Source organism: Oryza glaberrima, chromosome 7, assembly GCF_000147395.1.
Source record: "Oryza glaberrima chromosome 7, OglaRS2, whole genome shotgun sequence".
Lineage (NCBI taxonomy): Eukaryota > Viridiplantae > Streptophyta > Magnoliopsida > Poales > Poaceae > Oryza > Oryza glaberrima.
In genome coordinates, this window is record NC_068332.1 from 24619904 (window position 1) to 24639562 (window position 19659).

Genomic DNA, 19659 nt, shown 5'->3' on the forward strand with positions numbered 1-19659 from the left:
GCGCATGTGCAATACCAGTTTTCAGCACGAAACTGCACCTCAAGATCCCTCGAGTAATCGAGTCACCCCATTTCTTCCTTCAGCGACAGCAATCAGCACCGCCCCAAAGCCATGCATGCCGTGTCGCCGTTACAGGCTTACAGCCAGTTACCCGTATGCATTCCATCACGTGCTGGAGCTGCTGTTGATAGCTCCCCAGATGGCCAGAGCCCAGATGTTTACTTGTTCTACCACTTCAACTCATGCCTGATGCCACCGTGTGTGCTGGATACTGAACGACCTACTGCCCGTTTCTGATGATCATCGCCAGTTCACCACCGGTAAAAGGGCCCAAACGGCCCCTCACCGTCACCGAGGGTCCGAGACACCGAGGTCCCAATCGTTTGGCTTATTTTCTAATAAGCTAAAACGACTTATTAGGAAATAAAAATGAATTTGTAGGTGAAACTTTTATAAATATGTTTTTTTACTTAAAAGCCAATGTTAAAAAAGAAACTACATTAAATATCTCAAAATCAATGTCAACATTAAGCTTGAAAATTTAAAATTTGATTTTTTTACTGATTAGGCCATCTGATGCGAGCCAGAGACCGGTTGCCCCCTACAATACTCACTGTATACGTCCATGTCAGCGGGATCGTGACTCGCGCGTCCTCGCGTGCGCAGGCCCGCGGGCCTGCATGCCGTATTGGGGATTTGCCGACCCGTTCCAGGTCTTCCCTGCACTCCCTTTCGATCGCACGCGAGAAACCAACCATCCGCACCCGCACGCATGGCCGGATGATCGAGAGGGCGATGAAAAGCACCGGGTGGGGGAGACACCGACGCGTCACACCACCACGTCCGTTTCCGTACTCCACTCGTGGCAGGCAAACCAGCAGCATTCGAGCTGATGGCTGCTCTCGCGGTGGTGCACGGTTGGCTCGCTCCAGCGTTGTCCCGGCGCGCGGAGACGGGCGGTGGCCGCGCTTCCGTGTCGTAGGCCCCGGCTCGTGGCAGTCGCGTGCGCTGCCTCGTCGGTTAATACGGCCACTACTACGGGCGAATCGCCGCTGGGCTCCGATGGCTCGGCAGCCGCCGCCATGTCGCTGGAGCGCGCGTTCGCCGGAGGGGACGGCGGTGGCGGCGGAGGCATTGGCCCCGCGGTCGAGTCCACCGTTGAGAAGGTACATATGTACGTACACACACACGCACACGCGCGAAAGTATGGTTTTGTTGGTCCTGTGCACGCAGCGGCCGTCGTCTGATATGATGTTTCGTTTTGCCTTTTGGCCGCAGCTGATATTCGATTTCCGTTTCCTGGCTCTCCTCGCCGTCGCCGGCTCGCTCGCCGGCTCCCTCCTCTGCTTCCTCAGTGTAAAGCCTTGTGACTGTGCAAGCAAATTTTTGTATACGAAATGGTGGAGCTGAAATTACAGATTGAATCATCTGTCATTTGCTTATAATCAGGGTTGTGTGTACATTAAAGAAGCATACCATGTCTACTGGACAAGCTGTGTTAGAGGTGTCCATACAGGGCAGATGGTCCTCAGGCTCGTCGAGGCTATCGGTGAGCAATTAAAGTTCTGCTTGATATCATCTGAACTCTGACACAATATTGTTTAGATGCCTCTATTGTTTAGCTTGATATCTACCTAAATCTAACACTAACAATTATATGAACCTCTTATCAATTTTGGAAGAGGGGGACCTGCAAAATGTGCTTTAACTTAACTGCTGCTTTGTGGGCAGATGTGTATCTTGCTGGAACAGTCATGCTGATTTTTGGGATGGGTCTGTATGGGCTGTTCATCAGCAACGATTCTCCTGATGTACCTGCATCTGATCGTGCTCTCAAGGGATCATCCTTGTTTGGCATGTTTGCTTTGAAGGTATCAGCCATTAAATTCAGAAGAAACTTCAAGATTAAACTAACTGACTCGAGAAGTCGAAATCTGCACTCACCATCTCTGCACTTTTTTTTTCCTGATAACTTCTGAAGCAGAAATGCTCACATGTCATGAAACTGAAAGCCGCTGAACCATTCACTTGTTGTTGCTGCAGGAGAGACCGAGGTGGATGAGAATTAGCTCTCTCGATGAGCTCAAAACAAAGCTGGGCCACATCATCGTGATGATTCTCCTGGTGAAGATGTTCGAGAGGAGCAAGATGGTGCACATCACCACGGGAATGGACCTGCTCAGCTACGCGGTCTGCATCTTCTTGTCGTCGGCTTCCCTGTACATCCTGCACAACCTTCATCGCCCAGAACACGAGTAGTACATGATTGCAGCGCCGGACATGTTGCCTTCTACTCAGTAGTATTTTTTATAGCACATGCCATATAGGAAGAACTCATTGCCTCAGTGCTTGTATTTTGTAGCACTAGAACTGTTGCTAGGCAAGCCCTGATGCTGGGCTAAAACGGATTGCAAGGACAAATCAGTGTAAAGAACTCCTAATCAGCCTTATCTTTTCGTTTATGCTTATGCTTACGCTTATCAGCCAAAATTTAAATTTTCAGACTTAAATTTGGAGTTGATTTTGAGATTTTTTTCATCGAAGTTTATTTTTCAGCCTTTGCTTTTAGATCATTAAGAATACGTACATAAAAGTTTTTTTCACAAATTATTTTTCGTTTGCAAATATATCTTTTGGCTTATTCCCCCCAAAAGTGAAACGATGGGGCCGAAAATCTGTAACAAAAAACTGAAAATAATACAGCATATTGGCTAGGATCATAGTGAGAAAACCAATCTGGGTTTAATCCAAATGACAAATCAGAAGGCATATTCGATTTGGTGATTTTAGGGCAGTATTTTTCGAATCTATAGATCCCTCCACAAACTCCAAACCAATCGATACAATAGTACTGTTTGGGGAGCTTAAAATTCTAAGAATCTGCTGTTTGGTAGCCAGCTTTTAAAAATCTGGAGAAGCTGGATTTTTCAGCATCTGAATTCTAGTTCATTTTCTGAATTCTACAAGTACAAATTCTTAGAATCTAGGTAACAAACTACACTGTTTGGAGAAGCGGAGATTCTGAAAGAAACTGCAGCAGCTAAAAACTCCCCAAATAGGCCTAATGTCTCTCTCGCATCACTGCGATGTGCCGTGTGCGTGCGTCCCCCGCGAAAACACGCGGCAAATGCAGGCAACGGTGCAAAGCCCTCGCGCCACAGTAGCCTGACGGCGAGAGAGCCAGAGCTGAGAGCGACGCGGCTGGCATCTCGCGCCAGAAAACCCGTCTCCTCTCCACCTCTTCTCCTCCCCGATTTCGCACCACACGAAGCAGCCACGAACGCAACGCGGGTGCGTCGCCGGTGAGCAAGCAGCCGGCGAGCGCGGCGACTCCGACCCGACGCGCGCGCGCGATGACCACCGCTCTCTTCCTGCGCTGCGGCTGCCTCGCCGCCGCGCCGGCGCTCCGGCGAGGAGGCGCCGCGCTGCGCCCCCGCCGGACGCCGTCGAGGCTCGTGGCGGTCGGCGCCACGTCCTCGTCCGGCGACGGCGTGACCACCGCGGCGGACGCCGTACTGCGAGGAGGCGGCGGCGCCGATGGCTCACCGGCGGGCAAGCCGCGAGGCTACAGGCTCGTCGGCGGGGCCAACGGCGCCATGGCTCCTCCTCCTCCTCCCACCACCAAGTCCACCGCCGTCGAGACCACCGTCGAGAGGGTATCTGCTTGGTTCTTTCCAAGATCTGCGTCGATTTACCATGCTTGGTATTGCAAATCAGGCTAAAATTTCTGCCCATCGTGACGCACGCAGGTGATCTTCGATTTCAGATTCCTGGCTCTTCTCGCGGTTGCCGGATCACTGGCCGGATCCCTCCTCTGCTTCCTCAATGTAAGTGATCATATCCATTTCATCTCCAACACCTGATTCTTTCCAATCAGGGCAAGAATTATCTGTATCAAGAACAAGAATATCTTTCTTGCAGGGTAGAACACTAGTGAACATCCATGTCAATATTTTTCTGGCTCTGATCTTCTAGCTTCTGTCTACTCGTGATTAGGGTTGTGTTTACATAAAAGAGGCTTACAGCGTGTATTGGTCGGGCTGTCTCAAAGGCGTCCATACAGGGCAGATGGTCCTCAAAGTTGTCGAAGCCATTGGTGAGATGCCCATTCTGCTTGCTGTTTGATCCAAAGTGGTTTAAGTATAACTATGTCACTACCTAAACTCTTTGAGAATTCTGTCTTGTAAGAGCTACTGAAAAAGGTTTATTCAGTCAGCTGGCACAAAGAAAGGTAGTATCTGTCACAACTCACAATGATTCGAATTTAACTCTATGGTCCCGTTCTTTTCTCTAACAAGAGTTAGATGAAGATTAAGATTTTCGTGTCACGCTTTTCAAACTATTAAACGGTGCGTTTTGCGCGAAAACTTTTTATATGAAAGTTGCTCTGAAATATCATATTAATCTATTTTTCAAGTTTGTAATAATTAAAACTCAATCAATCATACGTCAATACCACCTTGTTTTTTTAAAAACCTTAATCTTCATCGATCATGCTTCGTGACGTCTCAACCAATGAAAGTTCGTTCGTTATAAAAGCTTTTGGTGACCAACTGTAACCATCACACCTCAAATTTCTGATATTCCTAGGTGGTTGGTAGTAGAGTGGTAAGTTACTCATTTGTTTAAAAAAATAAAAAGAATGGTAGGTTACTCTCTAGGCTTCATAATATACGATAAAGTCTTTATCAACTCTAGAGGCTGCAAGCATGCAAGGTGCAGTAAATTGGTGTTTAGAATGATTGAACCTTACATTAACTGCTGTGTTTTACTGCTCTCTGCAGATGTTTATCTCGCTGGAACAGTCATGCTGATCTTTGGGATGGGCTTGTACGGGCTGTTCATAAGCAATACTTCTACTGATGTTCCTTCTGAGTCTGACAGAGCTCTGCAGGGATCATCCTTATTTGGGATGTTTGCTTTAAAGGTAGCTAATCATCTTTTTTTTTAAAAAAAAAAAAGAACCCAGCAACTGCTGGTTTTATATTATAGCAGAAGGGAAACAATGTACAGGAACTGAATAAGAACTAGCCAATCATCTTCGCATGCCAAAACAACCTTCACGTTTTAGCCTTTTACTGATGAACCTGTACTTGCTAACCATATCACTCCTTTGTTTGTTTTGGACTGAAAATTTTATTTTGTGAGCTATCCATTGAACTGTTTAATTGCAAAACAACCAAAACTTCACTACTGAAAATTCAGACAAACCAGATAATCAAATATAACCATAGTTTGCACAAACATAGACACTCCCTACATCTGCCTTGAGAACAGTAGTTATCATCTCTGCAATTCTGCAATCGTGGCAGGTTCAGAAAACTGATCGTTCGTTTTCTTCTTGTTTCAGGAAAGACCAAAGTGGATGAAGATTACCTCCCTGGACGAACTGAAAACCAAAGTAGGGCATGTCATCGTCATGATCCTTCTGGTGAAGATGTTCGAGAGGAGCAAGATGGTGAAGATAACCACGGGGCTGGACCTGCTGAGCTACTCGGTCTGCATCTTCCTGTCGTCCGCTTCACTGTACATCCTGCACAACCTTCACAGGCCTGAACAGGATGACTCGGTTATGCCAAACTTGTAAAGTCATCCAGAGTTAGGAAAAGAAAAAAAAATCATACCACCATCAAATCATGAGCTCATGATCTGTAGCACCGGATGGAATTGTATTAGTACCATCCTGATGTGCCAAAAGCAGGGTAAAAAAAAGAAGCAGCAAAGAGCCACTGAACCAATCTCTCTGTGAAAAGGCAAGATCAAGGACAGCTTCAAATATAGCTACAAAAAGAATTAAAGCACTGAAATTTTGTATAGAATTCTTGGTATATTACTATATTATGTTAATTAAGGTCTACCATCCCTGTGGAAACTGGAAACTGGTCCGGATTACACGAGATCCGGACTTTCCAGACTGGGTCGAAAACATAATTTGATCGATTTTTCAGTCAAGTTAAAAAAGTTAAAATAAAATTTAAAACTTTGACTATATTTTTTCAGATTTTATCTTTTTTGTTTATTCCGAGGATATAACTCGTGAGCGGTTTATCCAGTATCGGAATTGTAAACCCTCATTCATCACATACAGTTTGTAACCTGAATTTCAAGCTAGTGTTTTCTGCATAATTTGCAAGCTATCTCTGCGTGTTCTTGACGTGTACTGAACAAGTGGCCGAGTGGTCCAAAATGTGGAGTAGGAGATAGGAGGAGGACCAGTTTAGTTGTACGGCGTACCTTGCAAAGATCCTCGTGCTTCGCTGGGGCCACGCGATCTCGCTATCAGGACCCTATCTTCTTCTTCTAGGCCCGCACGTTCTTCAAAGCAGCTGTTCGGCCGGATCAGACTCTTCTACCTTCAAAAGTACGTGCCTTTGTCACTGTGTAGGCCCGATGAATTATAGATTCACCTGTCAGTGACAAAAAATATTGTATTTTTAAAGGTAGAGGATCTTAATCCGAGAAGTAGGTGTTTACTCATTCCTCGTTAATCAAGGAGTGGGCGCCATGGAGGAAGATTTAATCCAAGGAGTGAGCGCCATGGAGTCTTTACTCTCTTTTGTAAGTGTATGGTTATGTCAACTGGCATCTCTATCTCAAAAGTATAGTAACGAGATGAAATGTATTTAGTATTATAAAACTGATGCCATACTAAGTTGTTATATTTTAAAATGAAGAAAATGATTTAAAGGTCGTCGGGATTTTTTAATACAATTATGTAGAAAATCCACGAGTAACGTTTAAAACTTGCTACGATCTTGGGAATTTTCAAATTGAGCACGGTTTATTATTGTTCGGCTGACTGGCTAAGGCTGTGTTCGAAAGCAGCCGTTCCCAACCAGCACAGTGACACGGAAAACGAAACGGTTTATTAGCGTGTGATTAATTAAGTATTAGCTTTTTTTAAAAAAAATGGATCAATCTGATTTTTTTTGAGCAACTTTCATATAGAAACATTTTGTAAAAAAAAACGCGTCATTTAACAGTTTGAAAAGCGTGCACGCGGAACACGAGGGAGAGGGGTTAGGAACCTGAGCAAAGAACACAGCCTAAGTCTAAACAGAAGTGTCATGAGCGTGCAGACAACTAGACATCGCTGAAGCAGCCATCCACAGAGTCCATTTGCTGACGCTTGACAAAGAGTGGCAGTAGAAGCAAGATTGGAACAGCGGGGACAATTTGAGCCACAAAATCAAACTAAAAGAGGTAAAAAGACTGTAGTAGAGAAGGAAGTCAAGAAAAATAAAAACAATAAAATAGTTTAAAAACATTTAGTACCACCATGGTGGCTCATAGGTTATTCACAATCCTACCTAGCTCTCATATATATATATATGTTCTTCTTACCCTCGTATATATATTCAGTTTAAAATTGAATAGAAATTTAGCTTTAGACCCAGGCCTCATATATATTTCCTTCTTTTTTAGGGTAAACAACCCTCACATATATATTCAGTTTAAAATTGAATAGAAATTTAACTTTAGACCCAGCTCTCAAATTTTATAGGTTAAGATGTTGGGCCTTTACCACCCCTATCTACAGTTGATTATAGGCCGCAATGCCTATTAGCGAATAAAACAATTTTTTGTGGATTAAACTTTATAAAATATGTGTTCTTAGCAACTTTAAAAAGACAATATTAAGTCTGTTTTGAAGGGATTCTAGCAGCTGCAACTTCTCCGAGAATCAGAAGCTCCTCAAATAATCTAGATTTTCGTCTAGAATCTGAGAAGTTATATTTGTAGAATCAAGAAAACAAACGAAAAGCCAGAAGCAAGAAAACCCAATTTATCCATATTCTTATAAGACGTTTTGACTTTGGTAATTCAAGTTTGACTTAGTTTATACATAAATATAGTAATATTTATAATACCAAATTAGTTTCATTAAATTAATAATTGAATATATTTTCATAATAAATTTATTTTGGATTGAAAATATTATGATTAAAATATCAAAATCAAATTAAAGTTTTAAAATTTAAATTTTGGCCGAGAAAACAAGGGGAAGGGAGACAAAAGATTAAAGAAAACAGGGGGGAGGGAAAAGTCACCTTTGATATATCGGCAGGCGACGACGGCGACGTGTGGTGGCGGCTGGTCCCAAGCTCGCGCGCCACCGATGCCGATGCTCCTCCCACCTCCCCTCCCCTCCCACCTACTGATGCATTGATGCCGATGCCCTCCTCCTCCTCGCTCCTCTCCGCTATCCGCCGCCTCCTCACCTCGCTCGCGCGCTCCCCTCCTCCAGCTGCCGCCGCGGCGATGCCGCCGTCTTCGCCGGAGCCGGAGGAGGAGGGGATGGGGAGGAGCGACGCCGGCGTCGGCGGCGGGGAAGGCGGGGGAGGGGGAGGTGGGAGGGCGCTGAGCTACGGGGAGGCGGAGTACTGGGACGCCCGCTACGTGGAGGAGGGCGGCGCGCCGTACGACTGGTACCAGCGCTACGCCGCGCTCCGCCCCTTCGTCCGCTGCTTCGCCCCGCCGGAATCCCGCGTCCTCATGATCGGCTGCGGCTCCGCTCGTACGCCACCTCCTCCTCCATCTCCTCCCTTCCTAACCTACTGTTCCATAGAGATTGCGGCTTTCGGCTCGGCTCTCGTGTTTTCAATTCCTTCCCTTGTTCCAAAGAAAGAAAGTTAAATTTATCTTTTGCTTGTGTGTGTTGTTCGTTTGTGATTTTTCACGTTTGTTTTTCAACTACGTGCGTAGTACAGTAGTGTCAAGTGAATTAAGCAAATTGTGAAATGGGGGGCGATTGATGGATAGTGATCTTTCTTGGGCAGTTACTACTTTCATAGGCAGTGACTGTTACTGTTATTAGGATAGAAATCGCTGTTTCGGCAATAGTTTTGTGGAAAGCTCCTTGTCGAGAATGGTGATTTTGTCTTAAGAGACCCTTTTATTAGTCTAAAAGCCTCTACTAGTCTATTCTATCTGTGCCATTATAGCAATCAGATGGCGCCATTCTCATACATAGTGGCATAGTGCCCTTTTGCTCTGATATATTACTATAATTAGGCCATTTTCTGGAGGTACAAGTTCTTGCTATTGATAGCACGCAACTGACACGAGCATGCAGTTCTTGTGAATTTATGGTGGCCTAATTGGGCAGGAGGGTGTCCTGAAAATTACTTCCTCAGTTTCATAACGTAAGTCATTCTAGCATTGCCCACATGCATATAGGTGTTAATGAATCTAGATATAGACATATGTTTAGATTCATTAACATCTATATGAATGTGAACATTGCTAGAATGACTTACATTATGAAATGGAGGGAGTATTATTTTTCGCACGCTTGCTAGAGTGATAGACTGCATATGCAAAAATAAGTCTGCTTTATTAGGGACTTTTTATCCTGCGGTAGCTTAAAGTTGCTCTTGGCTTACTGCTGCTACGTTATGGTGAATGAGATGTGTTGCAGTACAAGGCATCTTGGGACCATAGCTGGATGGCAGCGCATTTGTTTATGTGCACTATTTGTACAAATTCAATGTCTTTTTGGAAGATGGACAGTAGGGGAAATAAAGAGGAACAGAGGAAATTTAGTGTGTCCTATTGTGACATTTTTAGTACAATTATGTCTTTTCCTTTTGTGGGCACACATTGGTGTTTGGGTGTTGCTATTGAGTTAGGTTTTTCTGGGTAGAGTAAAGCTAACCTTCGGAACACCAATTATTGCTTCCCACTTCCCCCCTCTAATACCACTGCCTGTGTTAATTCAAAATGTTTTCTCCATGTTCTGCCATTCGCAGTTATGTCAGAGGATATGGTTGATGATGGCTATACGGAGATAATGAACATTGACATTTCTTCGGTTGTAATTGAGATTATGAGAAAGAAACACTTCAATATTCCACAGCTGCAGTGTATCCTAAATCGCTTTTCTGTTTTGTTTCTTTCTCCACCTCCACTGAAATTTACCATCCATTGGTCTCCTTATGACACTTAGACATGCAAATGGATGCTAGGGACATGAGTATATTTTCTGATGAATCATTTGATTGTGCCATTGATAAAGGTATGAGTTCTTAAAATGGTGTTCTAGCAATTATTGAAGCATACATGTAATGCCACTTGTTCATTTTTGTGCATTTCTTCTAGGTACTTTGGACTCATTGATGGTAAGTAGGCTACATTATTCATTGTTCCTTTTCCTTATTCTGGTACTTCTTCAACATTGCGATCTTGCTACTTCCATAGTGTGGTGTGGGTGCTCCTCTCAGCGCAGCTCAGATGGTTCTAGAAGTAGAAAGGTTTTTAATGTCTTGCTTACCCCACTAAGCTATCATTCACAGTCTCATCTGCACCAAGATACGCCATAGATTTCAATAGTGCTGCTGCAGACTCACCAGCTCAACCATTTGATTGCAGGCTTCTTAAACCAGGAGGAATCTTTATGCTGGTAGGCACTTTGAAAAGTTTGTTCAGAATGTGGTTTTTAATCTGCCCTTCCGTAATATTGATTTATCTGATCAAGTTTTGCATTTAAACTGTTAGATAACTTATGGTGATCCATCGGTGAGGGTACCTCATCTGAACCAATCAGGATGCAATTGGAAAATTGTACTATACATTCTGCGTACGTAAAAATACAATATTTTATCCTTTTTCTTTTGCACGTGGAAATGTTATCTGACAATATGTTCAGACCATGTTTGCAATTTACGTGTTCTGATGCATTGCTTAGTGGAAGCCTTATAATTCTTTCTTTTTCATGAACACTCCATTTTAGTGGAAGTATTTGTGATGAATCCTGATTGATAACTTCTATTCTCCTGTACTTTTAGGTTCCCTTTATGATCAGCATTTTTAATGTTTTGCAGCCAGACCTGGGTTCAAGGGCAAGACGAAAAGGTCTGTCTTAGATCCTGTTCCAATGACACAGAGTGGTGTACTACCGGATGGCTTTGTTCCAGAGGACCCTGACTCTCACTATATCTACGTCTGCAAAAAGTTGCAAGGATCAACAGGGACAAGCTCCCCAACCATACACCACGTAGACACACAAGATACAGCAGAATGAACTTTACACTGATTCATCTTACAACGTTTGTAAATTGTTATAATTTGTACAAGATCAAATGATGTGATGTTGCCACCATTGTGGCCATCCAAAGATGCAAAGCGGGCCTTTGCAAGTACAAATACTTGTTGACTGATCATGTGAGAATCAGCGAGTCATTGTATTGTGCTACCACTGCTTTTTTTTGTGTTGTGTGGGAAGGCACAAAGAATTGGTTGGCACATTTGAGGAAGAAAATGCCCTCAGAAACATTTGTTTTCATTCGTTGGTAATGTGAAAGCAATTGGCATTTTTTAAGGCATGTATTTTGTTCATGTTTTAGATAATACATTTTGTGTATGTGGAAATTGAACACTATCAGGTTTTCTAAGAGGCCTATTCGTGCAGATCGTTCTGAAATTCTACATTGCCAAATTCATCGTTTCTGTCATAATTGTCGTTGCTGATGCATAAATGCACTTGCCATAATCCAATGTTAGACATCTTCAGTTATTCAGTATTTTGCTTTGGTACCAACATATTTCATGGAATCCTGTTCTGACTATTCAGATTGATCTGTGTTACACGGAAGCATCTGCTTTTCATTTCAGCCAAACATTTTGGCAATCAATATTCAGATCAGAGGAGTGCCATCTTACAATCTTTTTCTCTATATAAAATCATTTGCAGACCTGCCGTTACATGATCTGCTAAGTGCAGAGGGTAATGGTTTCTATATTTGAGTACTTCTTATTATCATTTCATTTTGCTTCTTTCTTGCACTATCTAGAATGGGGACAACAATGGGAATAATGCAACTTGTGGTCATGGCACATTACTACTTATATTTGTAAACATAAGTTAAGTTTTTTTTAATTAAGCCTCTCCACATTTTTCGCAATCAGGTAGCGTTTTGCCTTCAAGGAAATACTGGACAAGAACAAGCGCTCGCTGTGGCTGGTAGCTGGGGACCTCATGACCTGCTCCTCTCACGGTTACAAGGCTGAGGTTCCCCTTGTACTGCACAATGTATCCACCAACGTCTCCAGCACCCTGAATTTCACAAGATTGAAACAGATCAATACAATTTCCAAATCCTAACAAAAACTAGTATTCATGGTATGAGCTTCTAAAGTTCGAATTTGGGTAGAATTTACTTCCATACTGGCCTGCGAGAGTTTGTTTTCTGATGAATTCAGATTTCTGTGAAGTGGTTCCTACTTTGTTTTTTCAGATAACAGGTGAAGGGAAGGAAGAGTTTTAAGTGCAGGAACTAAGTACCTGAGTGTTGCTAAACCATGGTCTCCATTTAGCAGCAACTGGAAGGTTGAGCTGGTTGACAGAGTATCTGCTGGAAGTGACAGGTACTCTCCCATCAGTGTCTCCACTGCAAATATCAGTGACACTGAATTAAGCATATATATACCAAAACTGGCAACAAAATACTACTAGTTCATTTCCTTCTTGGATTAGAGCATCTATTTTTTCAGATAATTGATCAGGGTATCTATTGATTGATTGTCTGAAAGTTGCTGAACATACCTGTACACCCAGACTCTGATGTTGTTCTTCAGGAGCTCCCTGATAATGGGCAGAACCGTTGAAGTGCTGTCGACCCAGCGTCTCAAGACTCCACTGCAAAACGGATCAAATATTTTCTTTTTTGTAAATTATGCCAAAGTTCTACGCAATCAAATCGATGGATGGGCACATGGGCCAATCAATTCATGCGGCATGGGCAAAGAGTAAGGTGATCAATCATAGACTTCTGATATGAGCAAAAGGAAAAAAAAAATGTTGAAGTCCCAGTACATCCACGCATAGTTTCAGATCATACCAGCATATAAAAAAAAAAAGGAAACCAACAGCGTGTGGTTCTAGATGCAATTCGTCATGTGCATCTAATAAACATGGAGAAAGAAACTATAAAAGCTGGTGCATTATAAGGTTCTTGGTTTTTATTCTGAGAATAGATTATAAGATCTCTCATGTTTTAGATAAGATCTTGCATATAGTGATATGGAGTATGCATGAAGTCAAAATTAAACTAGCACCATGCATTCCTTGCATTTGTCATTTGTTAATTCAAACAAGATTTTACGAATTTGGAGCACGCTATGCCAACTCATGGAAGTTTGCCCGTTCATGTGAAATGGAATTGCTGCAAGTTTTCAGCAACCTTTTGTATTGCCTACTTTCTTGTGCTACACCTACCAGTCAGTTTATCATATTGTTGCAGACAAAAATCCAGGACGAATGGAATAAAACATGATAGACAAAATACTTTTTGCACATGCATGTGGGACAGAAGAGACTAATTAATTCTGTGTTCAGTTCATAATTCAGTGCACGCCTAACCTGAAATAGTGAGCTTAGTGTGGTGTGATTTTCGTATAATGTGAGCAAGCTAGGGTTCATAACTATGAATGATTGCCTCCAGGTTGTGCAGCAAAGCAAATCACTAATCAGGTTGGTTTAACAGTTGATGGATGATTGATGAAACACCAAAAGTGTCTCCAATAATGGATGTCATGTTGATGGCCTAATCATCTTTCCAAGTTGGTGTGATCGGTTGGTTTCACTGTGATGCTTGATACATTGTACTACTGGCCAAATCATGAAAAAAAACACTGATGAAATCGTTGTCCCTGACCAAAGCATTGTAAGCTCTAATGATGCTAACATAGTAGTAGTAAATACTGGTCCATTTAGCTGTGATTCAGCTGATGAGCTACTAGAGAAAAATGAGCTCAATTTTCTCTTTTCCAGCTGGTTTGGTTTGGGGCTAAAATTGACCTTACCAATTTTTGCCAATGCCAAATTTTGGCAAGACAAAGTTGTGTTTGATTGAAGCTAAAGTTAACTAATGATGTTGCCTACCATTTAGGCCTGCTAAAACGGCTTCAGTCCAAATAGATAATAGACAGTATTGAAATTACAAAAATATTGATGAGGCAATTTAGGCAACAAACAAAAACAGGCCCTTCATGCATACAGAAGTCTGCTAATTAATCTGCACATTTGAATATTTGAAGACCTGTATATTTTGGTCAAAACAGGGAGCCATAATTATCTGCTTATGCATGAATTTGCCTGCTTAATTAATACTGGTTTGATACTTTCTTTATGGGTGATTGTTGGGTTTACCTGCAAGCGGACCACGGGTGATCAAGCCTGGTGATGTTTGCGTGCAGCGCCTTTTGCACATCAGGGTTGTTGAGGTAGGCCTCCACATAGTAATCCGTGCACGGATCAAAGCTCTCAATCTGCGCGCACGTCACGTACACCACAAGTTAACCTTCCTGATTAGCCCTAGCAATTAGCCACTCAATTCCTTAGTTTCATCTCACTGTCCCAGTAACCGTCACCACCGCATAACGTCAAATATTCATTCAGTCTAAGAAACAACTTCTAGAGACAATTCTGAACAAACATATATCTATATTCATTTTTATAAGTTGATTTTCTTTAACCGATGATATAGGTGTTACGCAGATGAACGGTCCTATCGTTTGGCTTATTTGCAAATGAAAAACTATTTATGAATAAAACTTTTATATTTGTGTTCTTAGTTATCTCAAAACAAAGGCTGAAAATATACTCCGATGAAAAAAAAACTAAAATAAGTTTTAAATTTACTGTTAAAAATTTAAATTTCGGTTGATAAGCATAAGGAAAAGCGAAAAGATGAGTCCGAAAACCCGGCCTCATCTTTAAAACGTCATCAGAGACGCGTCGAATTCTGAAACGTCAGTGAGTGTTGGTCAAGAAGACGGTGACCGACTGACTTACCGAGGGGGTGACCGGCGGCGAGACGACGAGGCCGGGCGACTGGCAGTTGGGGGCGTAGATGTTGTAGATGTCGATGTCCTGGAGGCAGTCGTCGGCGAGGCTGGTGGCGTCGTCGCAGAGGCTGTTGGCGTCGGCGCCGTCGGTGAAGTTGCAGTGCTTGGTGATGCCGTCGTTGGCCTCGTCGGAGATGAGCGCGTGCGTCCAGAAGAAGTCGTACATCCCCTTTGTGTCCGTCCAGTCGTTGATCACCGCGTTCCCAATCTTTGATTGATTGCGACACGCACAGTATAGTCATCAGTGTACCCGTCAAGTGCATTAAATTAATTAAACACTTTTGGTGTTTTTTTGTCAAGCTAGTTGATGTTTCAGTACTTGAATTCTCTCGTATGGATCTTTCTAAAAGCTAAGCATTTCTGCGTGTTTGTTCAAGTATACTTATATTATTATATTTTAAAACAGAGGTACTAACTCCGTCTTACAATATAGTAAGCCTTTGTTTAGTTCCTAATTTTTTTAAAAACTTTTAACTTTTTCATCACATCAAAATTTTTCTACACATAAACTTCTAACTTTTTTATTCAAACTTTTAACTTTAGTCAACTTTCAATTTTAGCGTAGAACTAATTAAACACACCCTAATCTATAATGGAATGAGATATTTTATAGTATAACGAAACCGGATAAGATTAGAATAATCTTATCCGAATTCGTTGTACTATATTAGTGTAGTAGTATATGTGTGTACCATGATGCCTTTAAGGTTGATCGGCGAGGAGGAGGGCTTGCCGCCGCCGGCGGCGGAGGAGTGGCGGAGGATGGCGTGGGCGAGCTGGGGGACGTAGTGGCCGGCGTAGCTCTCGCCGGCGAGGTAGAAGTCGCGGCCCTTGTACTCCGGGAAGCGCTCCATCCAGTTGACGAGGAACTTGTACGCGTCCTCCGCCGTGCTGTTGTCCCCCATCCGGCTGTAGTCCGCCGTCGTGTTCGAGTACGAGAACCCCACGCCGATCGGGCTCTCCAGGAACATCACGTTCGCCACTGCGCGCCACGCCATGGATCGAATGATGCTGTGGTGTTAGTAGTTGCTCTGAATTCTGAGTTGACATGGCGACGTCGTGCGCGCCGCGGCGGCGAGGCGGTGCTTACCGTTGTTCCAGGAGTAGGGGTTGCGGTAGAGCGACACGCCGTCGCTCTTGACGCGGAACGGGCCGAGCTCCTCCATGGCGCCGTACCCGAGCGACGAGCAGCCGGGGCCGCCGTTGAGCCAGAGGAGGAGGGGCGCCTTGGACGACGCGGCGGCGCCGCCGTCGGCCTCGGCGAGGTAGTAGAACAGCGCGCGCCCCGCCGCCGCGTCCACCGTCACGTACCCGGCGTACTGCGCGAAGCCCACGCCGGCCGGCTGCCCCGGCAGCCCCGCCACGCGGTCCGCCTCCTTGCTCCCAACCGCCGCCGCCGCTGGCGCCGCGTGCCGCCCACCGGACGGCGATGGCGACGGCGCCGGCGCGCCACGATCCTCGGCCAGCGACGCCCACGACGACGGCGAGCCGCGGAGCCGGTCGAGGTAGTCGCCCTGGCGCGTGCGCGGCTTCGCCGCGGCGGCGACGGAGAGCAGCGCGAGGCATTGCGCTGCTGCCACCAGCAAGAGCAGCGCGGCGTTGCTCGTGCTCGTCCTCATGGCGGGGGCACTGTTCTATCCGGTGGTTACGATGGGAGAGCGGCTTTGGTCGAGCTCGAGCTCAGTGGAGACGGTGGCTGCCATGTCCGGTATTTATAGGACGCGTGCTGGATTATAAATTCGATATTCAAATGACAGGTAGGAAATTGGTGGCACGATTCCCCATTCAAACAAGATACGCAGATCATGCAGCAACTAGGGGGTTGTTTAGTTCCGAAACAAAATTATCACATCGAATGTTTGACACTTGTATATAGAGTATTAAATATAGAAATAAAAAAGAAATCAATTACATAGTTCAACAGAAAATTACGAGACGAATCTTTTAATCCTAACTACGTTATGACTCGACAATATGGTGCTACAGTAAATATTTTGCTAATGATAGATTAATTAGGCTTAATAAATTTGTCTCGCAGCTTCCTAGCAGAATTTTAATTTGTTTTGTTATTAGACTACGTTTAATACTTCAAATATGTGTCCGTATATCCGATGTTATATGCACGGGCAAACTTTTTTTTTGCCAATTAAATAGGCGCTAAGCCTAACTATAAAGTATACTCCACCCGTCTAATTAAAAAACAAACGTAGAATACAATGTAAGATATTTTAGTAGTGTCTAAATTCGTATTACTAAATATATCACATTCCGTATTATATCTGTTTTTATATAGGATGAAAGGAGTATATGATAATGACATGTTTCTCTGCCCCAATGAAATGGTGTACTGTCTCTGTCAAAAAAAAACTTAAATTTTAGGGATGAATCTAGACACATGTCCCTAGGATTTGAATATTTTTAGAACAAATGAAGTAAATTTTAGTCCTATTTACTATGCACATATTGTTTAATCGAAAGAAATGTGATGGATAATACCAGACGTCTGATCTTTGGTTGATAACTATGTTTGTCACGCTTCACTTTGCTATAAGTGTGGCATATGCCGTATAAAATGTGGCCAACAAATTATTGGCCATAAATGTGACAGCATTTGGCTAGAAGCATTTGGCTAGAAGCCAAGTACGGTATGTCACCATTGTGGTTACCAACCAAACACTGAGATAATTGTTGAATGTCTAAATTTTAACATGGCAACCTTTGACAACCAATATAATATGAGAGCATAATGGACATGTGCTCAATATAAAACATACTCGGCTACTCGTGCCCACCATAATATACACATGATTGCAAAATCTCTTGATATATATACACATGATAATTAGGGAAGCACCTTGCCAAGTCCTTATTGTGGGGGTTGTTATTTGGCAAACAACCATGATAAATAGAAGTAGTGAACACCTTAACTCGTACTCCCTCCATCTCAAAATATAACCATTTTTAGCATAGTGACAACTGACAAGTTAAATATTTTTAACTTTTTAACTATTAATAGAAAAAAAATAAAAAAAGATCAATCGTGTAAAATTGATGTTACTAGATTTATTATTAAACAAACTATCATAATATGCAACTCTTTTTTATTTTAAATATCTTACTTTTATAGATATTGTTGGTCAAAATAGCATCTTAGAGACAGTGTCAAAGTCTAAAATACTTATATTTTGGGACGGATGGAGCAATAGATTCGTCACTTCCCTCTGTTGTGTGGCATCATGCCACCTCGTACTCCTCGACGAATGACCGTATAGCCCCCTACCTATTTCTTCCATAGCAAGACGTTGGCTTCCCCTCTGCTCCATTTACCTCTCCCTCCATGCTTCCTCCTCCTCAATGAGACGAGTAGGGGTGGGCATTCGGTCTAACTGAAAATTCGGTTTGGTTCATCGGTCTTTTGAAAAATTCAGTTTTTAGGATCACAAGACCGATCAGTATTCAAGAAAACTCAAGACCAAGCACTTCGGTCTTCGGTTAGTTCGATTCGATTCGGCAATAAACGAACTCAGCACAAAAAATAATTGCAAAAAAAAATTAAGTACTCCTTACAAGATCAATGAAAAAGCAACTAGGATGAAGGACTAAAATATGATGATGCCACCAACAAGTAGCAAGTAGAGCATGATTCATGGAAAAAAATACACCAGATCAAATCCAAAAAAATCAAATCAAGCAAATCAGTCTGGCCATAGATCCCGTCGATCTCAACAACTCCACCAGAAAGTCCAGATCCCGTCCATCTCGCGTCTCCCATCAGCCTCCTCCGTCATCTAGGCCTCAGGTCGCCGAGGGAGGAGATGGAAGTGAGCAGGAGAAGGAAGGTGAAGCGGTTGGGGCGAACACCGTGGCAGCGGAGGAAGTGGCGGAAGAGCGGAAGTGGGGAGCGGGCATGCAGACGCGTGCACCGTGGGGTGAGGGCAGACATTATATAACGAGAATTGAGGAAACATTATACATATCCTCCTAACGATCACTCCACGTAAATTGAGCATATGTCATATACATGTACTTCTGAATTTGGTGGACACCAATATCAATTTCGAATCCAGTACCCCAACGTCAAATAAATTTAATCGAAAGCAGTCAAACAGTACTTTTTCGACGTCGGATCGGCACCACCATACCAATCGAATACGGAGTATTATTAAGACATTGGGGAAAAAGCATGTACATCGTTCAGCGACGACTTCACCGAAACCAAAGTCGCAACAGCCTTGTGGCGGGCACGGTCGAGACTCGAGCAGTACTTGAACATTGATAGGGGGTGGACTTAACAGTTCTAGTCTGTACACCTGGATGCTTAAAATTTGCTTGATCCAATCCAAACTGCGTCACAATCCGCAGTCACATCAAATTCTAACATGGTTTAATTCCAATCCTCTAATTAATTTCTGAATATATCTATTGTCCTTTTTTTAAAAGAAAAAAGATGGATTAAATCCGGCCTCTGCACCCGAAGCCTTCTAAAATGTTTCCCATCGAATTCTAAACCAACATGAATATATCTATTATCCACTAGCTTACGCAAAACTGTTGAATCACACGTGAAACTTTGAAGTCCAAACTAGTGGCGTACAAACTAGTAAAGCACGTAGAAATACATATCCTCTGCGGTATTATTCACTGACACGTGGGCTCCGTAGATCCTCGAACCTACATATCAATGATCGGTACTATAGAGAATTTCGATTTGGTGAATTACACTTTCCATTAAAGAAACAACTTCTAAGGCTGTGTTACATTCCAATTTTTCTTCAAACTTTCAACTTTTCGTCGTATCAAATATTTGGACAC

The 19659-nt window shown here is 43.1% G+C and overlaps 3 protein-coding genes and 1 pseudogene across 3 annotated transcripts; 3 read left to right on the top strand and 1 right to left on the bottom strand.

Moving 5' to 3' along the window:
- The first annotated feature begins 892 nt into the window (after positions 1-892).
- Positions 893-2480, top strand: LOC127778738 (uncharacterized; annotated as a pseudogene).
- Positions 2481-3198: 718 nt separating this feature from the next.
- Positions 3199-5857, top strand: LOC127778946 (uncharacterized). The gene is made up of 5 exons (XM_052305600.1): positions 3199-3656; positions 3750-3827; positions 3997-4096; positions 4785-4927; positions 5351-5857. Exons 1-5 carry the CDS (start codon positions 3354-3356, stop codon positions 5585-5587), a joined length of 861 nt encoding a protein of 286 aa, XP_052161560.1. The 5' UTR covers positions 3199-3353; the 3' UTR covers positions 5588-5857.
- Positions 5858-8083: 2226 nt separating this feature from the next.
- On the top strand, positions 8084-11324 carry LOC127778945 (uncharacterized). Its single transcript, XM_052305599.1, has 8 exons — positions 8084-8518; positions 9753-9866; positions 9950-10018; positions 10102-10121; positions 10201-10253; positions 10372-10402; positions 10498-10579; positions 10824-11324. Exons 1-8 carry the CDS (start codon positions 8170-8172, stop codon positions 11021-11023), a joined length of 918 nt encoding a protein of 305 aa, XP_052161559.1. The 5' UTR covers positions 8084-8169; the 3' UTR covers positions 11024-11324.
- Positions 11325-11581: 257 nt separating this feature from the next.
- Positions 11582-16523, bottom strand: LOC127778944 (serine carboxypeptidase II-3-like). Its single transcript, XM_052305598.1, has 7 exons — positions 15938-16523; positions 15540-15829; positions 14795-15055; positions 14150-14268; positions 12545-12637; positions 12284-12389; positions 11582-12055 (listed from the first exon to the last, which is right to left on the bottom strand). The coding sequence occupies exons 1-7, from the start codon at positions 16464-16466 to the stop codon at positions 11879-11881; spliced, it is 1575 nt and encodes a 524-aa protein (XP_052161558.1). The 5' UTR covers positions 16467-16523; the 3' UTR covers positions 11582-11878.
- Between the last annotated feature and the right edge of the window lie 3136 nt (positions 16524-19659).